The following is a 16879-nucleotide window of genomic DNA, read 5'->3' as shown; positions in this document are numbered from 1 at the left end:
GCAGCGGGCTTTTCCCACCTGTCACGTGACGGGCGCCTCTCGTGCAGGCAGATTGCCGTGTGCACATGCTGAGGGCAGCCACGGCCCCCCCTTGCGTGGCTGGTGACAGCGCCGGCTCAGCCAGGCCCACCGTGGGTTTGCACACACACACACAGACGGCTCAGCCCACACTGTCAACCTCTTCCCCGGGTGCTGGCTGTGAGGACGCCCGCCCTGCGGAGGACAGGAAGTGCCTCAGTCTCACCTCCTGCTCCGCTGCTCTGCGGGGACGCCTGGGGCGGTGCTGCCCAGGGTGGCACCCTTCCTAGTGACCCCAGTGGCCCCAGCTCAGGCGCCGGGCTGGGCTACGCCCTCTGCCCCAGGCCATAGAGCTGTCACAGTGGAGAGCGCCCTTCCTGGTGGCTGAGGTAGGGGAAGGCGGCCGAGAGAAGCTGCCAGCAAACAGCCAGGGCCTCCCCGGCTGGCACTGACTAGCACCTAGCACACTTCAGACCCCGCTGCCCCCCACCCCCGCCACTCTGTTCTGCACGAGAGCCCCCGGCACAGGCCCTGCTGGCCCTGGACCCTGAGCAGGAAATCGAGGCCCCGGGAGGTGGCAGGCGTGGCCCGTGTCAGTTCTGGTTCTGCCAGTTAAGTCGGGTCACTTGCCCTGCCTCACCGTGAAGGGGAGGTCCCTCTGTGAGCAGGGGCGGGGCTGGGGTCCGAATCTACTCCCAGGCACCAGGAAGCATCCCGCAGGGCCCAAGCCTGGCACTCCCCACCTCTGCTGTTTCCCCTGTGAGTCTGACCAGCTTGGCTGCGTCCTGGGTTTCCTCCCTGTCCTGGCTCCTCTCCTGGACGCAGTGTCAGCAGCAGCCTGAGTCCCCGACGGCCTGTCCAGATGTCGGCTCCGCCCACCAGATCCTCACTCCCACCTCCTCCAAGGGATGACCCTGGGGTGCCCGCCTGCCCGGCCAAGTGTCCCTTCCCCTCTACTCCCGGAGCCCCCTCCGTGGGGCGTCCCCTCGCCCCTGCCCGCCATCAGGTTCCCACAGGCCTTCCCTCCTCCCCGCCTGCTCCACAGCACGGCCTTGTTTCCTGGGGAACAATGCGTCTGTGTCACAGACAACAATGTCTTTTCATGTCAGGCGTGCTGGCCCCGGTGCACACTGGGACGCGGCACAAAGGCTGCTTTGTGCGGCTCAGGGATGTGAGCTCCTGGCTTTGCCACGTTGCGACCCGGGCCTCTGTCCTTGGGTCCTGGTTATGCAACAGTCAGTCTCAGTCAGGGCTGTGGGCGGGCCCAGGAGCTTTGCCGAGTTAACCCTCTGGGGCACCTGCCAGCCCTGCACCCACGCTGTCCTCCCCCTCCCCCCAGCTGGGCTTCGCAGACTTGAACCTGGCCGAGTTTGCAGGCTCGGGCTCCACGGTGCGCTGCTGCCTCCTGGAGGGCTACGACACCAAGAACACGCGCCAGGACAACTCCATCCTCAAGGTACCCGGGACCTGCTGACCCGGCTGCTGGGGCTGACAGACGGGCTCTCACCTGCACAGGCAGTGAGAGACACTGCAGGTGTGGCCGGGCGCCTGCCTCAGTTTCCCCACCCGTGGTCGGGGTGGACGCCATCATACCGTCCGGGTTTGGCGTGCACTTCCTGCGGGATCACAGAGTGCTGAAGACTTGTCTCACCTCGTGACCCCCAGCAGCCTGAGGGGTGTGGTGTCTTAGTAGCCCCATGAGACACCTGGATCAGGTTCATGGCCTTGGGTCACGAGCAGAGCTGGCACTTACCTCCAAGCCGTTTGACTCGGTGGCCTGGCCTCACGTGACACAGGCCGCCTGGCCCCTGGCAGCAGCAGCAAGTGGAGGAACCTGCCCTCCCAGACCTGGGTGTGCATGGGCGGCTGCCCGCCCTGCTGGCCACGTGCAGGTTTCCGGTGGCGGAGGCAGCCCCCGTGCCCCAGGCAGCGGCCTCTCTGGCCTCTTGGCAGCAGAGGTGTCTGGGTGGCTACAGCCAGAACACCTCACTTCCTCTGTCTGTGTGCCCTTCCCTGGTGGGGAAAACAGGCTATGGAGACAAGACCTCTAAGCAGAAGCAGTGCAGGGCCGCAGGGCCACGGGCCCAGGGCCTCTGTGACCCTCTGCAGAGAGAACTGGAGGCACCAGAAAAGCCCAGGCCGGTGGCACTGAGCCGCAGCACCTGTCCGCCTCCCCGCGCTGGGCCCACGCACCCTTAGCCAGGCCAGACCCCGGGGCCTGTGGGTCAGGGGGTTTCGGAGGCGAGGCCGGCTGCCCTGTGTCCTGCCGCAGGGTCCTGAGCAGTTGCTTCCGCTTCCTTGTTCTCCACGTGGGGCCGGCACTGCTCTGCGGCGGCTGTCCAGGCCAAGAAGCGATGCATAGAAAGCCTCCTACCCCCCCCGCCCCCCCGGCTGCTCCGTTTCCGGTGCAGCTCCCCGGATGGCCTGGGAAGGCAGCAGAAGATGGCCCAAGTGCCTAGGCCCCTGCACCAGTAGGGAGACCCCAGATGGTGTTTCAGGCTCCTGGCTTTGGCCTGGCCCTGGCCCAGCTATTGTGGCTGAACCAGAAGATGGGAGATCTCTATCTATTTATCCCTCTTTCCTTCTTTTTTTTTTTTTTTTTTTTGACAGGCAGAGTGGACGGTGAGAGAGAGAGAGACAGAGAGAAAGGTCTTCCTTTGCTGTTGGTTCACCCTCCAATGGCCGCCACGGCCGGCGCGTTGTGGCCGGCGCACCGCGCTGATCCGATGGCAGGAGCCAGGTACTTATCCTGGTCTCCCATGGGGTGCAGGGCCCAAGCACTTGGGCCATCCTCCACTGCACTCCCGGGCCACAGCAGAGAGCTGGCCTGGAAGAGGGGCAACCGGGACAGAATCCGGCGCCCCGACCGGGACTAGAACCCGGTGTGCCGGCGCCGCAAGGCGGAGGATTAGCCTAGTGAGCCGCGGCGCCGGCCCCCTCTTTCCTTCTGTAACTCTGTCTTTCAAATAAACCTTAAAACAAAAGGCAAGGGGCTGGCGCTGTGGCACAGTGGGTTGAAGCCCTGGCCTGAAGTGCCGGCATCCCGTATGGGCACCGGTTCCAGTCCCAGCTGCTCCACTTCCGATCCAGCTCTCTGCTATGGCCTGGGAAAGCAGTAGAAGATGGCCCAAGTCCTTGGGCCCCTGCACCCCCCTAACTTCTTTTATTGAGATTTATTTGAAAGTCAGTTACACAGAGAAGGAGAGGCAGACAGAGGTCTTCCTCTGGTTCACTCCCCAGGTGGCCACAACAGCCGGAGCTGCGCCGATCTGAAGCCAGGAGCCAGGAGCTTCCTCCTGGTCTCCCATGCGAGTGCAGGGGCTCAAGCACTTGGGCCATCCTCCACTGCTTTCCCAGGCCACAGCAGAGAGCTGGATCGAAAGTGGAGCAGCCGGGACTCGAACTGGCACCCATATGGGATGCCGGCACTGCAGGTGGCAGCTTTACCCACTACGCCACAGTGCTGCCCACCCCCCTCTTTTCTTTTTAATGACATATTTATTTGAGAGAGATCTTCTGTCCCCTGGTTCACTCTTCAAATGGCTGCAATAACCAGGGCTAAGCCAGGCTGAACCCAGGAGCTAGAAACTCTGTCTTGGTCTCCCATGTGGATGACATGGTCCCAAGTGCTTGGGCCATCTGCTGCTGCCCTCCTAGGCACATTAGCAGGGAGTTGGAGGGAGGTGGAGCAGCCGGGACTCAAACTGGCACTTCATATGGGGGGCCAGTGTCTCAAGCAGTAGCTTAGTGAGTTGCACCGTGTCGGCCCCTTACAGCCGACTCTTGCTATGCACCTGTTGTGCTGGGCATAGCCAGGAGGCAGGCCTTGGGGTCACTTCCAACCTCCACGGGGGCCCAGGGCGGTCCCTCGGCAGGGGTGGGAAGGTGGCGGGGGCCGTGAGTGGCTGGTGTGGGTGGCGTGGTGGCTGATTCTCTGTCCCCCCCCCAGGTCACCATTGGCATGTTTCTGCTCTCCGGAGACCCCTGCTTCAAGACGTGAGTGCTGCTGGGCTGCAGGAGTGGGGTGGGATACAGGGCCCTCCTTCCTCCGGGCCCTGGGGCTCCCCTGTCGCCATCTGGCCCCGAGGTGGGGACGCCCCAGTCACACCCATGTGTCTTCCGAAGGCCACCGTCCACTGCCAAGTCCATCTCCATCCCGGGCCAGGACTCCTCCCTGCAGCTGACGTGTAAGGGTGGCGGGACCAGCAGTGGTGGCGGCGGCAGCAGCACCAACTCTCTGACAGGGTCCCGGCCCCACAAGGCCCGACCCACCATCCTTAGCTCAGGTACTGTTCCCCGCCTGCCCACTTCCACTGCTTCGCTGTGCGCAGGGCCTGGGGGAGAGCTCGCTGAGCAGGGGGCGGTGTGGGTTCTGTGTGCACCGGCCGATGCCGTGTGTGCGCTGTGCATGCCGGCTGCAGTGCCGGGCCCCAGGGTCCCAGCACCAACACTGAGGCAGCATCCCTGCCCCCAGGCCCCCCGGGGAGACACAGGTGTTGGTCACAGCACCAGTAAATCGTGTGCCTGTCCACCTGCAGATGTGCAAGGGCTGGGGGAGACAGCCACAAGGGGCAGAGTGTGTCTGGGGCCAGGAAGGCTTCCTGGAGGAGGGGGTGTCTGAAGTGTAGTCCGGCGTGATGTGCCCCCCACCCCCGCCCCACCCCCGGATGTCTGGGAGCTCTCACTTTCCCACTTGCCGTGTGACCTTGACCGGGCTCATGCCTCTCCAGGCCTGAGTTCTCCTCTGAGAGACGGGGTCAGTAGTAGAATCACATGCAGGGCGGCCTTGGGGCTCAGCTAAGTAACGTGTGGGCCTGCACGCGTGGGCACGTATTGCATCGCCGTTAGGAATGCTGTGCAAAGAGGGAGGGAGCCAGGGTCCCAGAGGAGACCTGTGGGCGAGTCAGGCGGTGCCACCGGCAGGGGGAGCCCTGGGCTGCCCTCAGGGTTGGTGGGACCCCCAGGCCGTATGTGGTGCTGGGTGGCGTGAAGCAGGGCCCCCAGAGCTGTGAGCTGTGGCCCACGCGCTGCTCCCCGAGGTGGGCTCAGAGCTGGTCAGCGAGCAGACCGCACGGGGGCCCTCGTGTGTGCGTGGGGGATGTGGGAGAGCGCAGGCCTCGGCGGCTCAGCCGGTGCCTGCGGTTGCTCGGTGGCTCTGCCCGCTCCGAGCGGCCTGGGGTCTGAGGGGCTCTGACACCCTAAGGCCCAGCTTCCCCAACTCCTGTCTTTGCCGCAGACCCCGGAGGCAAGACCTAGAGCAGACTGCTGGGCGCAGGGCCGCCCTGGAGCAGAGCTGCTTCCCGGCCCAGCACTCTCCAGCTGCAGCGTGGGGGTCCCATGGGGAGACCCGGCCACCCAGCGCAGCTCTCTAGTGGGGGTCCCACGGGGAGACCCGGCCACCCAGCGCAGCTCTCTAGTGGGGGTCCCACGGGGAGACCCAGCCACCCAGCGCAGCTCTCTAGTGGGGGTCCCACAGGGGAGACCCGGCCACCCAGCGCAGCTCTCTAGGGGTCTGGCTCCATGTGCAGAGGCCCTGTGTGGCTGTGGGTAGGCACAGCAGGCTCTGGGACACTCACTTCTGGAGAGGGAGGGTGTGTGCTTTGCTCCTGTGTCCAGGAGCCTGGGGCATGGGTGCTCAGCGGAGCCCTGACTGGGCCCTGCTGCTTCCCGGGGGTGCCAGGAACGTCTGCCTTGGAAGACACAGGCTGGCCGGCGCTGCGGCTCACTAGGCTAATCCTCCGCCTAGCGGCGCCGGCACACCGGGTTCTAGTCCCGGTCGGGGTGCCGGATTCTGTCCCGGTTGCCCCTCTTCCAGGCCAGCCCTCTGCTGTGGCCAGGGAGTACAGTGGAGGATGGCCCAGGTGCTTGGGCCCTGCACCCCATGGGAGACCAGGAAAAGCACCTGGCTCCTGGCTCCTGCCATTGGATCAGCGTGGTGCACTGGCCGCAGCGCACCGGCCACGGCGGCCATTGGAGGGTGAACCAACGGCAAAAGGAAGACCTTTCTCTCTGTCTCTCTCCCTCTCACTGTCCACTCTGCCTGTCAAAAAAAAAAAAAAAAAAAAAGGAAGACACAGGCCACTCAGGACAGTCTCCGCCGCCCCCGCCCGACCCCGCTCCTGTTCACTTCGCTCTGGCTGCACCAAGCCGCGCTCCTTCCAGCCTCGGGCTCTTTCCTGTCCTCTCCCTCGGTCTGGAAGGCCCTCTTTCTCCTGGCCTAGCCGGCTGCCTCCCTCCCACGCGTCCCGAAGGCTGGCACGGTGTGGCACTTGCCGGGTGTCCTTCCCCTCCGCTGGCCTGTGGTGGGCGCTGTCACAGCTGCAGGATGGGTGAACGTGGGCCCCGAGGCCCGGGGAGGACAGCGTGAGGGGTGGCGGGGTGGCGGGCGCCACTGAGGAATCCCGCTCCTGCCTGCTGCCTCCCAGGGCTGCCGGAGGAGCCAGAGCAGAACCTGTCCAGCCCCGAGGAGGTGTTCCACTCTGGCCACTCCCGCAACTCCAGCTACGCCAGCCAGCAGTCCCGGATCTCTGGTGAGCAGCCGCCCCCTCCCGCCCCGGGGTCCCCGCGCCCTTGTGCCCCTCCCCCAGGCTGTCCATGACCTTGGCCCCCAGGCTACAGCACGGAGCACTCGCGCTCCTCCAGCCTCTCGGACCTGACGCACCGCCGCAACACGTCCACCAGCAGCAGTGCCTCGGGCGGCCTCGGCATGACCGTGGAGGGCCCCGAGGGCAGCGAGCGGGAGCACCGGCCCTCCGAGAAGCCGCCGCGGCCCCCGCGGCCCCTGCACCTGTCAGACCGCTCGTTCCGGTGAGTCCTGTGCTCCCTGGCCCCGGACCCCTCCCTGGGGCTCTCCGAGCCCTCACCTGGCACCCGGGGCACGGTGGCTGGCATGGGCTGGGCACGGTGCTGCTGCTGCTGAGCGCTGAGTGCCTGGAGCAGCCCGCTGGCCTCACGGTACTGGGGATGCGCCGGGGGCACGCGCCGCGGGCTTGCCGCTCGGACCACCCTCGTCCCGCACGGGCCCGGTCCTGCTCTGACTGTGCTGCCCCTGCCCCTGCCCCTGCCCACCAGGCGGAAGAAGGACTCGGTGGAGAGCCACCCGACCTGGGTGGATGACACGCGCATCGACGCTGACGACATCGTGGAGAAGATCGTGCAGAGCCAGGACTTCACCGACGGCAGCAACGCCGAGGGTGAGTGCTGCCCGGGCCGGCGCCGGGGGCTGGGCTGCCCGGGCCCCCGCTCAGCCCGCGTCCTCCTCTGTCCCCACAGACAGCAACCTCCGGCTGTTCGTGAGCCGGGACGGCTCCACCACGCTGAGTGGCGTCCAGCTGGCCAACAGGTGAGGGGTGCAGGCCGGGGGCGGGGGAAGGCCCTGCAGCCCCCAGCCGGCTCTGAACACCAGCTCTTGTCACCGCAGCCTCGCTGGGGCCAGTCACGTCTCGCTCAGCCTGTTTGCCCGTCTGTCGAGTGGTGTGGGCAACACCCACCTCCCCTGGGAACCCGGGACAAGGGCTTCAGGGCCGGGCATGGCGCTCCAGACTCCTGTGTCAGCTGGGAAAGCGCCTGGCTCTGCACTTGACAGCACCAGGGCTCACCAGCTGCTCATTTGGGCCCTCACTGTCCTTTCCCGGTGGTGGTGCTGGCTCATTGGTGACTGAGCACCGCCTGTGCTCCAGGCACCGGGGCGCGGGCCGGGCACAGCCATCAGCCACACGGTTTCTGCCCGCGGGACTCTCACAGCAGGGGCGTGTTAGGGTCAGGCTTTGGCTGGTATGCTACAGTTTGCAGCCTTCTCAAAAGGTTGGTGCGCAATGTCCCAGCTGCACCTGGCACACCACATCCTTGTCTCACGTGACCTGGGTACAGGGCTGTGCCGAAGGCTTTTCCCGCCTGCCTCTGGGCCGGGTTCAGATCGAAGTCCCAGCATCAGCGCTGGCTGGACAGCCTGGTGTGTTGCTCTGCTGACCCCTGCTGGCCGAGGCTCAAAACTGCAGCCACCAAGTCCTGGCTGGCCCCTTGGGCTGCCTCTGGTGGAGCGGGCAAGAAGAAAGAAGGGTCCCCCTTGGGAGTTTATAAATGCCCCGCCCTAGCTCCTGCTGAGAGTGAGGAGACCAGGGCTCACGACAGGGAAGAAAGCAGTCTGATCAGCCAGATCCGAGCCCCGGTGCCCGCACGCCCAGGGCAGGTGCTGCCGTGGGGGCTGCAGTGTTGGTAGCTCTCTGGCTGTCTGCTGCCCCCTTGGCAGACCTCAGGGGCCCCCACACACTGAACCTCGCCACCTGTGTCGCCCTGGGAAAGCGCGTCGACAGCTCTGAGCTCCTCTGTAAAGTGGCACCAGTGCCAGCTTTACCCGGGGCCTCCTGGGGCCTGGCCTGGGGGCCCAGGGGTCAGCTGACCTGTCCCCCCCACAGGGTCTCCTCCGGGGTCTACGAGCCAGTCGTGATCGAAAGCCATTGAGGAGCAGGTGTCCGGGCCGGAGAGGGGCCCTGGCTCCTGGGGGCTCCAGAGCCGCATCATTCCACGAGGAACCTCCCTGGACCTGCCGCCCGTGCACTCCAGCCCACACCTGCCCGCGCTGAAGTCATTCCATTGCCGCCCGCCCGCGCCGGGACCTCCTGCCCGCCAGGCCCCGGGCACACTGTGAATACGCTCCTGTGAACCACTAGAGGGCAGGACGGTGGGGCCACACTGCACGGGGGACACCGCCCAGGCTGGCTAGCTCCTACACAGTGGGGGTGCCTGTGTCCCCACGCACTCCAGGAGCGCCAGCCTTGGCCACGCCCTGGCAGGGCCTTGCTCCATTGCCCCTTGCCCTGGGGAGGCCAGTCCCCCCCGAGAACCCTGCACCTGTGACCCTCTGGCTGCTCGGCGCTTCTGTGTCCTGGGGGACCCGCTGGCGGCAGCCTCCTGAGAGCCGAGACCTCAGACCCCACCCACACTCTGGACTGAAGCCCCCGCCCCCCCCCGAGTTCCTCCTGCTGCCCTAGCAGCCTGCACTTTGCACGTGCTTGCCCCCAGCACAGCCCCACTTCCTGTCCACGAGACTGGCCGCTGCCTGCCGCGCAGCCGGAGGCCCAGGGTCTGGCAGCCCGGCTGGAACTCGGCGCTGCCCCCCCCCCCCCCCAGCTCAGGCCTCAGCCCCGTGCAGAGGAAGGGCCGAGCATCGTGGTGCCCTCTGCTCAGGGCTGGGTCCTGAGCGGCTGGTTTCCCTGCAGGAAGGTCAGGGGCCTGGCTGCGTGGGGGCAAAGCCCCCCTTCCTCTGCCCTCAGGTCAGCTGGCCCGGGCTGGGCCCGCTGCTGGGGACGTGGCGGTGGGGGCCTGTGACTGGACCGGCCCGGAGCTGGCTTCCTGGCCGAAGAACCCTCTGTCCCCTCTCGGGAAGCATGTGCCACTCGCGGGCAGCCGGGGGACGGGGCAGTCCGGCCCTGCACCCCGCCCCCGCCCCTGGAAAGCCTCAGCGCTCAGCACTTTGCCCCTGGCCCCGTGACTTGCTTGAAGGCGGGCTGTTGCTGCAGCCAGGCCCCGGCAGACGCCCTGCCCCTCTGAGAGTTCACTCATGTTGTAGAAACCCAGCGGGCTGGTGTTCACTTCACCTGTAGCTGTTTTTCTCCCCGTCCGCCCACCCTCCTGTTCTTGGTTTTGAGTTCCCAGTTCCTTTCCTGTTTCCTCTTCCCCCAGGTGAGGGAGGAGCTTCTATCCCCTGCCCACCTGCGGGCTGGGTCCCAGCAGGGCTGGGGCCTGGCCCGGGCTGGAAGGGGTGCTGGCGCGCTCCCCGGGCTGGGAGGGTGCCTCGCCCAGCTCTTCTGCCGGCCGGGAGACTCGGTTCTCGGTCTGGCGCCCCCTGGCCTTGGGACCAGAGCCTGTCTGGGGCTTTTGTTCCTGTTCTTGTTTTAATCACCTAACTCTGGTAGAAACTGAATGTTAGAAGGTGCCTGCCGGGACACGCCGGGCCGTTCGCACTCTGGTCAGGGTGGAGAGGCCCTTCCTGCCCCGAACCTACCTGGCACTTTAGCAGGAAGCTGGCCGCACTGCCCCCGGGCAATGGGGGAGCCCTGCCCTTGCTGGGGTCAGTCCGGTGAGGGGGTTCTGATGCAGAGCCCCGGGCCGCGGCCACAGAGACTCCTGCTGTCAGGAACCCCTGTCCCACCCAGCTGCCCCAGAAGGAGGCAGAGCCTGCACAGCCTCCCACGCCCGGCCCTGGGCTGGGGTCACTGGACTCAGAATTTGGCCACAACCAAATCTATGCTGGGGCCAGAGAGGCCAGGAGCCCTGGCCCCGCCCCCCGGGGAGCCCTGCCCGTAGCTCCTCGTCCCCTCAGGCTCAGTGACCTCCCACCAGGCGCCCGGCTCCTGGACTTCGGATTCTAGAGACAGAGAGAGTATATTAGAGCTATTTTTGGAAAGCAAGTGGTCTATGCAATGTCGGTTTAGAATCTTGGAAGTTTTAACGTTTTTACTAGGAGAGCTACAGGAAAATAAAGGTCTGCGATATTTTTAGGTGTTTTCTTTTCCGTCCAGTCCCCCACAGACTGACCGCCCGGGCGCAGAGCGTCCCTGCTCCTCATCTCTGGGTGCCATCGCGGGGTGCGGGAGGGAGTGCGGATCCCCCTCCTCTCTAACAATGCCGCTGCCACCACGCCCAGCTCCGTGGGCTGTGTTCTGTCCCTGTCCCAGCTTCTAGCGTAGAAGGTAACATTGTACAGGGAAATCAGCCTAAGAAATCAGCCTAGCATCGGGTGTCTCTGTTTTAGGGGAGAAAATATTAAATGTTGCAGTTTTTGTTTTTGCTGTTTTGTTTTGTACCTTGTGACTTCGCCACCTGACAACATTGCAAAGGAAGCCAGCTGTGTGAGGCGACCCTCAGGGGCCGGGGACATGTTGACATGTTAGCTGCAGCTTCGGGGGGGGGGGGCAGCCCCGAGGGTCGTTACCTGCTGGTCTCACACCCGGTGAGCTCGGGAAGCTGTGGCTGGGTGCCCACGGCCAGGCAGCCTCTGAGTGGCCCTGTGGATCCAACAAGAGCGTGGGTTAGGGAGGCCTGAGCTGGGCCCCTAGACGGGGCGGGAAGCTGTGGTGGGGATGGCCGAGCCCCCCCCCCCCGGGGGGGGAGCGGGCTGTCAGATGGGGGAAGGAATTGGGCATGGGTGGAGAAGGGGTGCTCGTGACAGCTTTGGGAGGGCGACCCCCAGGTCAGAGGTTGGCTCACAGGCCGCAAGGAGATCAGTGTGGTGGGGGGAGGCAGATCCTGCCAGGCCCAGGCCCTGCCCTGCCTCCCCAGGTGCCCCTGCAGGGAGGCCTGGAGCCCCCAGATGCCCAAGCCTAGCATCCGGGACCTCGTGCGCGTGCGCACACACACAGCCCGCTGGGTCGCAGGCTGCTTGTTAAAGCAAGCCCCACTCAGGGCGCTGGGGGTACAGCAGTGACCATGTTACCAGTGAATGGCAGGGTTCTTCACGCAAGAAAGAATTCAGGTGTGAGGCAGTAGTGGAAAGTAGAAGTAGCAAAGTTTATGAGGGTAGGGACAACCGCAAGAACGGATGGGCACCTCTCCAGACAGGACCTGGGGGAGAGAGCCGTCGCTCGGACAGGGGAAAGAGCGAGGTTACATGGTTGAGTGGAGAGATGACACCTGGCCAGGCAGGTGGGCGACTCAGCATAGAGGCAGAGGGCTGAGCGCGCCGTCCGCTGACTGGTGGAGGCCAGGGTGTTTAAGGAGATGGGCCTTTGTCTTCACACATCTCCCGAAACAAAGGATTTTATGGATGTGAATATTAAAAGCTCCTATCTGAGTTTTCCCTTGAAGGTATCAGACAGGAGGAGGGTTCAGAGGAAGGGTGAGCAGGACCCCCTAGAGAATGGGGATCCGGAGCAGGGTGTTTGAGATGCAGATACTGGGCTGCACCTGGAAGGTTATCAGGCAGAAGGGGCGGGGACCCCCACCTGGCAGGTTATCGGGTAGGAGGGGGCAGGGCAGGATGCGAACACTGGGCTTTGGGATGACTGAGATGCAGATGCGTATGCTGGACATAGACGTCTTCTCTTTAGGCCTTTATGTCACACACACACATAAGCTCATATCTGACTTCCTACCTAACAACCACAGACCCTACACTCCGGGAGGTTGCAGTGGGTGGGCCGTGTAACAACCACAGACCCTACACTCCAGGAGGTCGCAGTGGGTGGGCCGCATGGACGAGTAAATCGGCCAATTAAAGCCCACTGTACAGTGTCCTGGTGGAGACACGGAGGAGGGGACTCGCCCCCAGCTGCGAGGGTGTCCCTAGGGTAGGACACCCCGGTGAGACCAGGTGGGTGAGGAGAAGCGGCGCCAAAGACGAGGGCGCCCCAACTCCCCTTGTCCTTAGAGGGAAGGGCTTCCAAGATTGGGGGGCTGCCCACAGGGACGCCCGGGGCCCAGAGGCAGCCCGTGAGGGAGGCAGGGGACGCTGCGACGGCCGCCAGAGACGCCCTTTCCGCCCCATTCTCACCCCCTCCACAACAGACAGCCTGGGGCCTCGCTCACCTCCGAGGCTGTGTGTGATCTAAGCCTTCAGCCTCGACTCCCTTTTCTGAAAAATGCCACTTCCAACCCACCCGCGTCCCGCTCTGGCCTGGGGACCCTGGACTGTTTGGAGATGAGCTTTCGCGGGGGGTTGGGGGGAGGGTAGGTCCAGCAGGGCTGTGGCCTCGGGAGACAGGCGGTCTGGCAATCTGGATTCCCAACTCCGTCCCGTTCCCCAGAGTCAGGGATGAATTCCACCCACTATGCCTTTGGAAAACTACACTTCCCGGCATGCAAAGGGAGGCAGTGGGCTTGGGGGACTACGACTCCCAGCATGCCCCGCGGCCAAAGCCGGGCGAGCCCGGACCCGGAACCGGATGTGCCTTGCTGCTCCGGTGGCGGAGCGCTGGGGCCATGGTGAGACTGGGACCTGGTGCCGGGGAGTGCAGGGCGTCCGGGGGTGCGGTCCCGCGTCTGCTTGGGAGCTGGAGCTCGGGCATTCGGAACGCGTATTGCTCTTCCGACGGCACACGTAGGGCAGGAGACGCCGGGGCCGGGCGCTCGCTCCCAGCTAGGAACTGCCCCGGTCAGACCCGCGGACAGCCGTGGGCTGGGCAGTGCAGCGCGCGAACAGTCCTCCCTTTCCTCCAGGCCACGGGGACAGACCAGGTGGTTGGACTCGGCCTCGTCGCCATTAGCCTGATCGTCTTCACCTACTACACCGCCTGGGTGATTCTCCTGGTAGGTCCGCCTCCCCGCCCTCGGCGTCCGCCATCCTTGGGTCGGGGGCCCGGCGCTGCGCGTGGTGCTGCGTTGTGTCGATGGGAAAGTTGTGGCTCGGAGACACGCGTGGCCTCAGTTTGCTTTTTCTTAATTTTGAGTTTTACTTACGTGAAAAGCAGAGACAGACTGCAGGATTTTGCATCCTCCGGTTCACTCCCCCAAATGGCCGCAGCGGCTGGGGCTGGGCCGGTGTGAAGCCAGGAGCCAGAACTCCATTCGGGTCGCCTGCACCCCAGTTCCTAGGCCGTCATCCGCTGCCGCCCAGGGCGTGCGTTAGCAGGAAGCCGGATGGAGAGCGGAGAGTGACTGCAGCGGGGTGCCAGGGTCCCTAAGCCACGGCGCCACAGCGCCACAGCTTTCTGGTCTTTTGAAGACTTTATTTGTTTGAAAGGCAGAGAGCGAGCGAGAGATCCTCCATCCGCTGGGCGACTCCCCAGATTCTCTCAATAGGCCAGGCTGGGCCAGGTCCGGGCCGTGAACCAGGGACTCCATCTGAGTTGCCCATGTGGGTGGCAGGACCCAGATGCCCGGGCCATCATCTGAGCCTCCCGGCCGCATTAACCAATCAGGAGAGTTGGCGGGCCTGGGACCAGGATGCAGGGGTGGGGTAGCAGCGGCTTGCCCTCGTCCCTCCCGGCCGCTGATACCTGTTAGCTTTGCCCCTGAGGGAAGTCCCGGTCCTTCCAGCTAGCCTGCTGGCCCCTGGGCTTGGGGAGCACCCGTGGGCTTTTTCAGTTTCTCATGGAGATTTGGTGGCTCCTGCTTGGGAGGTGCAGGAGCCCAGCTTGGGAACGTGCCCCCTGCTAGGCTGTGAGTGCCTTAGGGCAGGTCCCCAGCCCCCAGTCTCGGGGCGGCTGGCACCAAGTGCGGGCCCAGCAAAACACCCATCAGACAAGGACGGCCAGGCACCAGAGCGCCGCCGTCAGGAAGCCAAGAAGCACCCCAGTGCTCTGGGCGGGGGAGAGGGGACGGTGTGGGGGCCCGGGGAGCGGTGCTCAGCAGAGCTCTGCCTCGGCGCCAGCCGTTCATCGACAGCCAGCATGTCATCCACAAGTACTTCCTGCCGCGAGCCTATGCCGTCGCCATCCCGCTGGTCGCGGGCCTCCTGCTGCTCCTGTGTGTGGGTGAGTGGTCGCCAGCCCTGCGCGTCTGAGCACGCCTCCACGCGGGACTCCTCCACCCTCAGGACCGCGTGCCGGTGCCGTGGTGCCGGCGGCCCCCTTTCCCTGCCCGCACCCCCGTCATCCCTGCGCTCACGCCTCGGCCCTCCCTCGGCCTCCTGCAAGCCTGCCTCAGAATTCTGGCACCTCTCATCTCTCGTGGCTCCCTGAGGGCTTCCCGGGGGAGGGGGCTGTGTCCTGACGCCAGCACGGGCCGCGGCGTGAATAGGGGCTCCAGAGGGTGGTTAGGATGGTGACTGGGTGGGCAGGTGGCTGACGGGCGAGTGGCCGCTGCACGGGTGGTGCTTTTTGAATGAGCATGCGCGCGTGCGTGTGTGCGTGCGTGGTGGAGGACTGATGGAGACAGCAGGCGGCCTGGAGGGTGGTGGGTGGGTGCCGGCCCTGGGTGTGGGTTGTCCCGCCCTGCAGCCCTGAGCCCTCGTCTTCCTGGCCCTGCCGACTGTGTGTTCCAGGACTGTTCATCACCTACGTGATGCTCAAGAACCAGAGGGCGGCCAAGAAGGCGCAGTGAGGACCCAGTGAGGAGAGGCCCGGGCAGGGCCGAGTGGCCGCCCTGCGCACCTCCCTGTGGGGCGGAGCTGTCCAGCACCCACTCCTGAGCGACAGGACCCAGCCCCGCCCGCCCTGCCGGAAGCCAGCGGCGGGAAGGGACCTGGAACGCGGCCCTGTCCTCCGTCTCGCGGCCTGACAACTGCCGCCCCCCCCCCCCGGGTTCTGCCCGCAGCCTCAATGTCCCCTCCTGTCACACACCAGCGTTGACTTGGCGGTTCTGGGGCAGGCGACCCCTCCGCGACGCAGCCCAGACCCCACGAGGACGTCTGGACTTGGAAAGCCCTGGGGGAGGATGGACGGACCTCTGGGCCACCCCCAGGCCCCCAGCCTCAGCCCCTGGCTGGCCACTGGGAGACTCTAACAATAAACACCGATCAGGCGCCGGGTCTGTGCTGTCCTTGGCCAGGGGAGCTGGCCAGAAGGGCTGGGCTTGGCGTTGGCCCCGGCCTTGGTCTCTGGTCGGGAGACCCTGGTTTGGGCAGTCTGCCTCTCGGCCGCACCTGTACTGGGAATGGATGAGGTTGAACCCCGAGTGCCCACAGCTGAGGAGTCACCCTGGCCAGGAGGGACTGGTCCCTTAGGGGCCCTTAGAAGCCCCAGCCTGTCTCCCATCTCACACCCAGCGTCCCAGTTAGCATGGCCCTGGAAAGCAAGGGCCGCCCCCAGTGTTTGGTTGACAGGGCCAGGCTGGGTGGCGAGCCCCCCGTGCCCGGGCTGCAGCCCTGTCCTTGACACCGTGCTGAGCTGACCCTCCATCACGAAGCCCTGCACGTGGTCCCCCGTCACACGCGAGAGGCTGGCTGCAAACACACTGTCCTGTGCTGCCCTCCAGGGCTAACTCCCCTCCCTGAGGGAACAGCCCCTGCCCTGGACCTCCCAGTGTCGCTGAGCTTGGTCCAGGGGCCCCCGTTAACCCAGCAGTTCCCTCTGGGTGTCTCCACCCCACCCCCCATCCCCCCTTCTCCAAGGGCTGCACTCACTGAGGCCGCTGCAAAACCATTTGTTTGGAGTGGTGGGAGATGGCGACAGCTTCCATCCGCGGGCGTTCGCTCCCCAAGTGGCCGCGACAGCCGGGGCCAGGCCAGGGTGAAGCCGGGAGTCAGGAGCTCTGTCCTGGCCCAAGCACTCGGGCCGCCGTCCTCCGCTGCGTTCCCAGCGCGTGAGCAGGAGCTGGGCCGCACGAGGAGCAGCCGGGACTCAGCCGGCGCCCCCGTGGGATGCCGTGACCACCCACGGCACCATGATGCCAGCCTCAGCCAGTGGCTTTTGAAGAACGCATAGCTGGGCATCGGACACTCAGGATCGCCTAGAACGCCCCTCGGGCTCCCGCCCCTCCTGCCCTCCGAGGCCCTGCGTGCTGGGTCCAGCCGCTTTGGCCGTTCACGAGGCAGAGCCCCCTGCGCACCGTACTCGCACCGCTGCAGCACACACTGCGCAAGCGCCGGCTCCTGCCAGGCCGCGCCTCAGACAGACCGACGTGGGTCCTAGTGGGAGGGGGGAAGTGTAGGGAACAAAACAAAAAGGGAACGGGACGATCCCTGCCAGCGTGAGGGGTGACCAGGGGGAGAGCAGGGGGCGTTGGTTAGCGGCAGGCAGGCAGGAACAAACCACGTGGAAATCTGGAGGGACGGAATTTTTTAAAAATCTATTTTAAAGGCAGAGTTACAGAGAGGAAGAGGTGGTGAGAGTCTTCCATCCACTGGTTCACTCCCCAAGTGGCCACAACGGCCGGAGCTGAGCCGGTCTGAAGCCAGGAGCTGCTTCTGGGTCTCCCACGTGGGTGCAGGGGCCCAAGGACTTGGGCCATCTTCCACTGCTTTCCCAGGGCACAGCAGAGAGCT

At 65.3% G+C, this 16879-nt stretch overlaps 2 protein-coding genes across 2 annotated transcripts in view; both read left to right on the top strand.

The window, feature by feature from the left end:
* The window catches only part of EEIG1 (estrogen-induced osteoclastogenesis regulator 1), a 30443-nt gene extending 19637 nt beyond the window's left edge, over positions 1-10806 (top strand). Inside the window, exons 4-11 of the mRNA XM_070057209.2 lie at positions 1358-1474; positions 3968-4014; positions 4144-4304; positions 6444-6548; positions 6630-6825; positions 7090-7211; positions 7291-7360; positions 8433-10806. Coding sequence (XP_069913310.2) covers positions 1358-1474; positions 3968-4014; positions 4144-4304; positions 6444-6548; positions 6630-6825; positions 7090-7211; positions 7291-7360; positions 8433-8478 — 864 coding nt within the window. The 3' untranslated portion in view covers positions 8479-10806. The remainder of the gene's footprint in view (positions 1-1357; positions 1475-3967; positions 4015-4143; positions 4305-6443; positions 6549-6629; positions 6826-7089; positions 7212-7290; positions 7361-8432) is intronic.
* A 1978-nt stretch (positions 10807-12784) lies between these two features.
* Positions 12785-15420, top strand: DPM2 (dolichyl-phosphate mannosyltransferase subunit 2, regulatory). The gene is made up of 4 exons (XM_051831063.3): positions 12785-12939; positions 13174-13263; positions 14327-14429; positions 14939-15420. Exons 1-4 carry the CDS (start codon positions 12814-12816, stop codon positions 14995-14997), a joined length of 378 nt encoding a protein of 125 aa, XP_051687023.2. The 5' UTR covers positions 12785-12813; the 3' UTR covers positions 14998-15420.
* The last annotated feature ends 1459 nt before the right edge of the window (positions 15421-16879 follow it).

The sequence above is a fragment of the Oryctolagus cuniculus genome, chromosome 1 (genome assembly GCF_051225735.1).
Source record: "Oryctolagus cuniculus isolate XC-2025 breed Fujian yellow rabbit chromosome 1, ASM5122573v1, whole genome shotgun sequence".
Classification (NCBI taxonomy): domain Eukaryota; kingdom Metazoa; phylum Chordata; class Mammalia; order Lagomorpha; family Leporidae; genus Oryctolagus; species Oryctolagus cuniculus.
The sequence above is the reverse complement of the archived record's forward strand: the minus strand, read 5'-3'. Positions and strand labels throughout refer to the sequence as shown.

Bases quoted from the DNA above. Each gene is read 5' to 3' on its own strand.
- DPM2 (XM_051831063.3), top strand. From the start codon at position 12,814: ATGCAAAGGGAGGCAGTGGGCTTGGGGGACTACGACTCCCAGCATGCC. The intron at 13,264-14,326 runs GTAGGTCCGCCT...CCTCGGCGCCAG, and splicing joins CCGCCTGGGTGATTCTCCTG to CCGTTCATCGACAGCCAGCA. The intron at 14,430-14,938 runs GTGAGTGGTCGC...TGTGTGTTCCAG, and splicing joins CCTGCTGCTCCTGTGTGTGG to GACTGTTCATCACCTACGTG.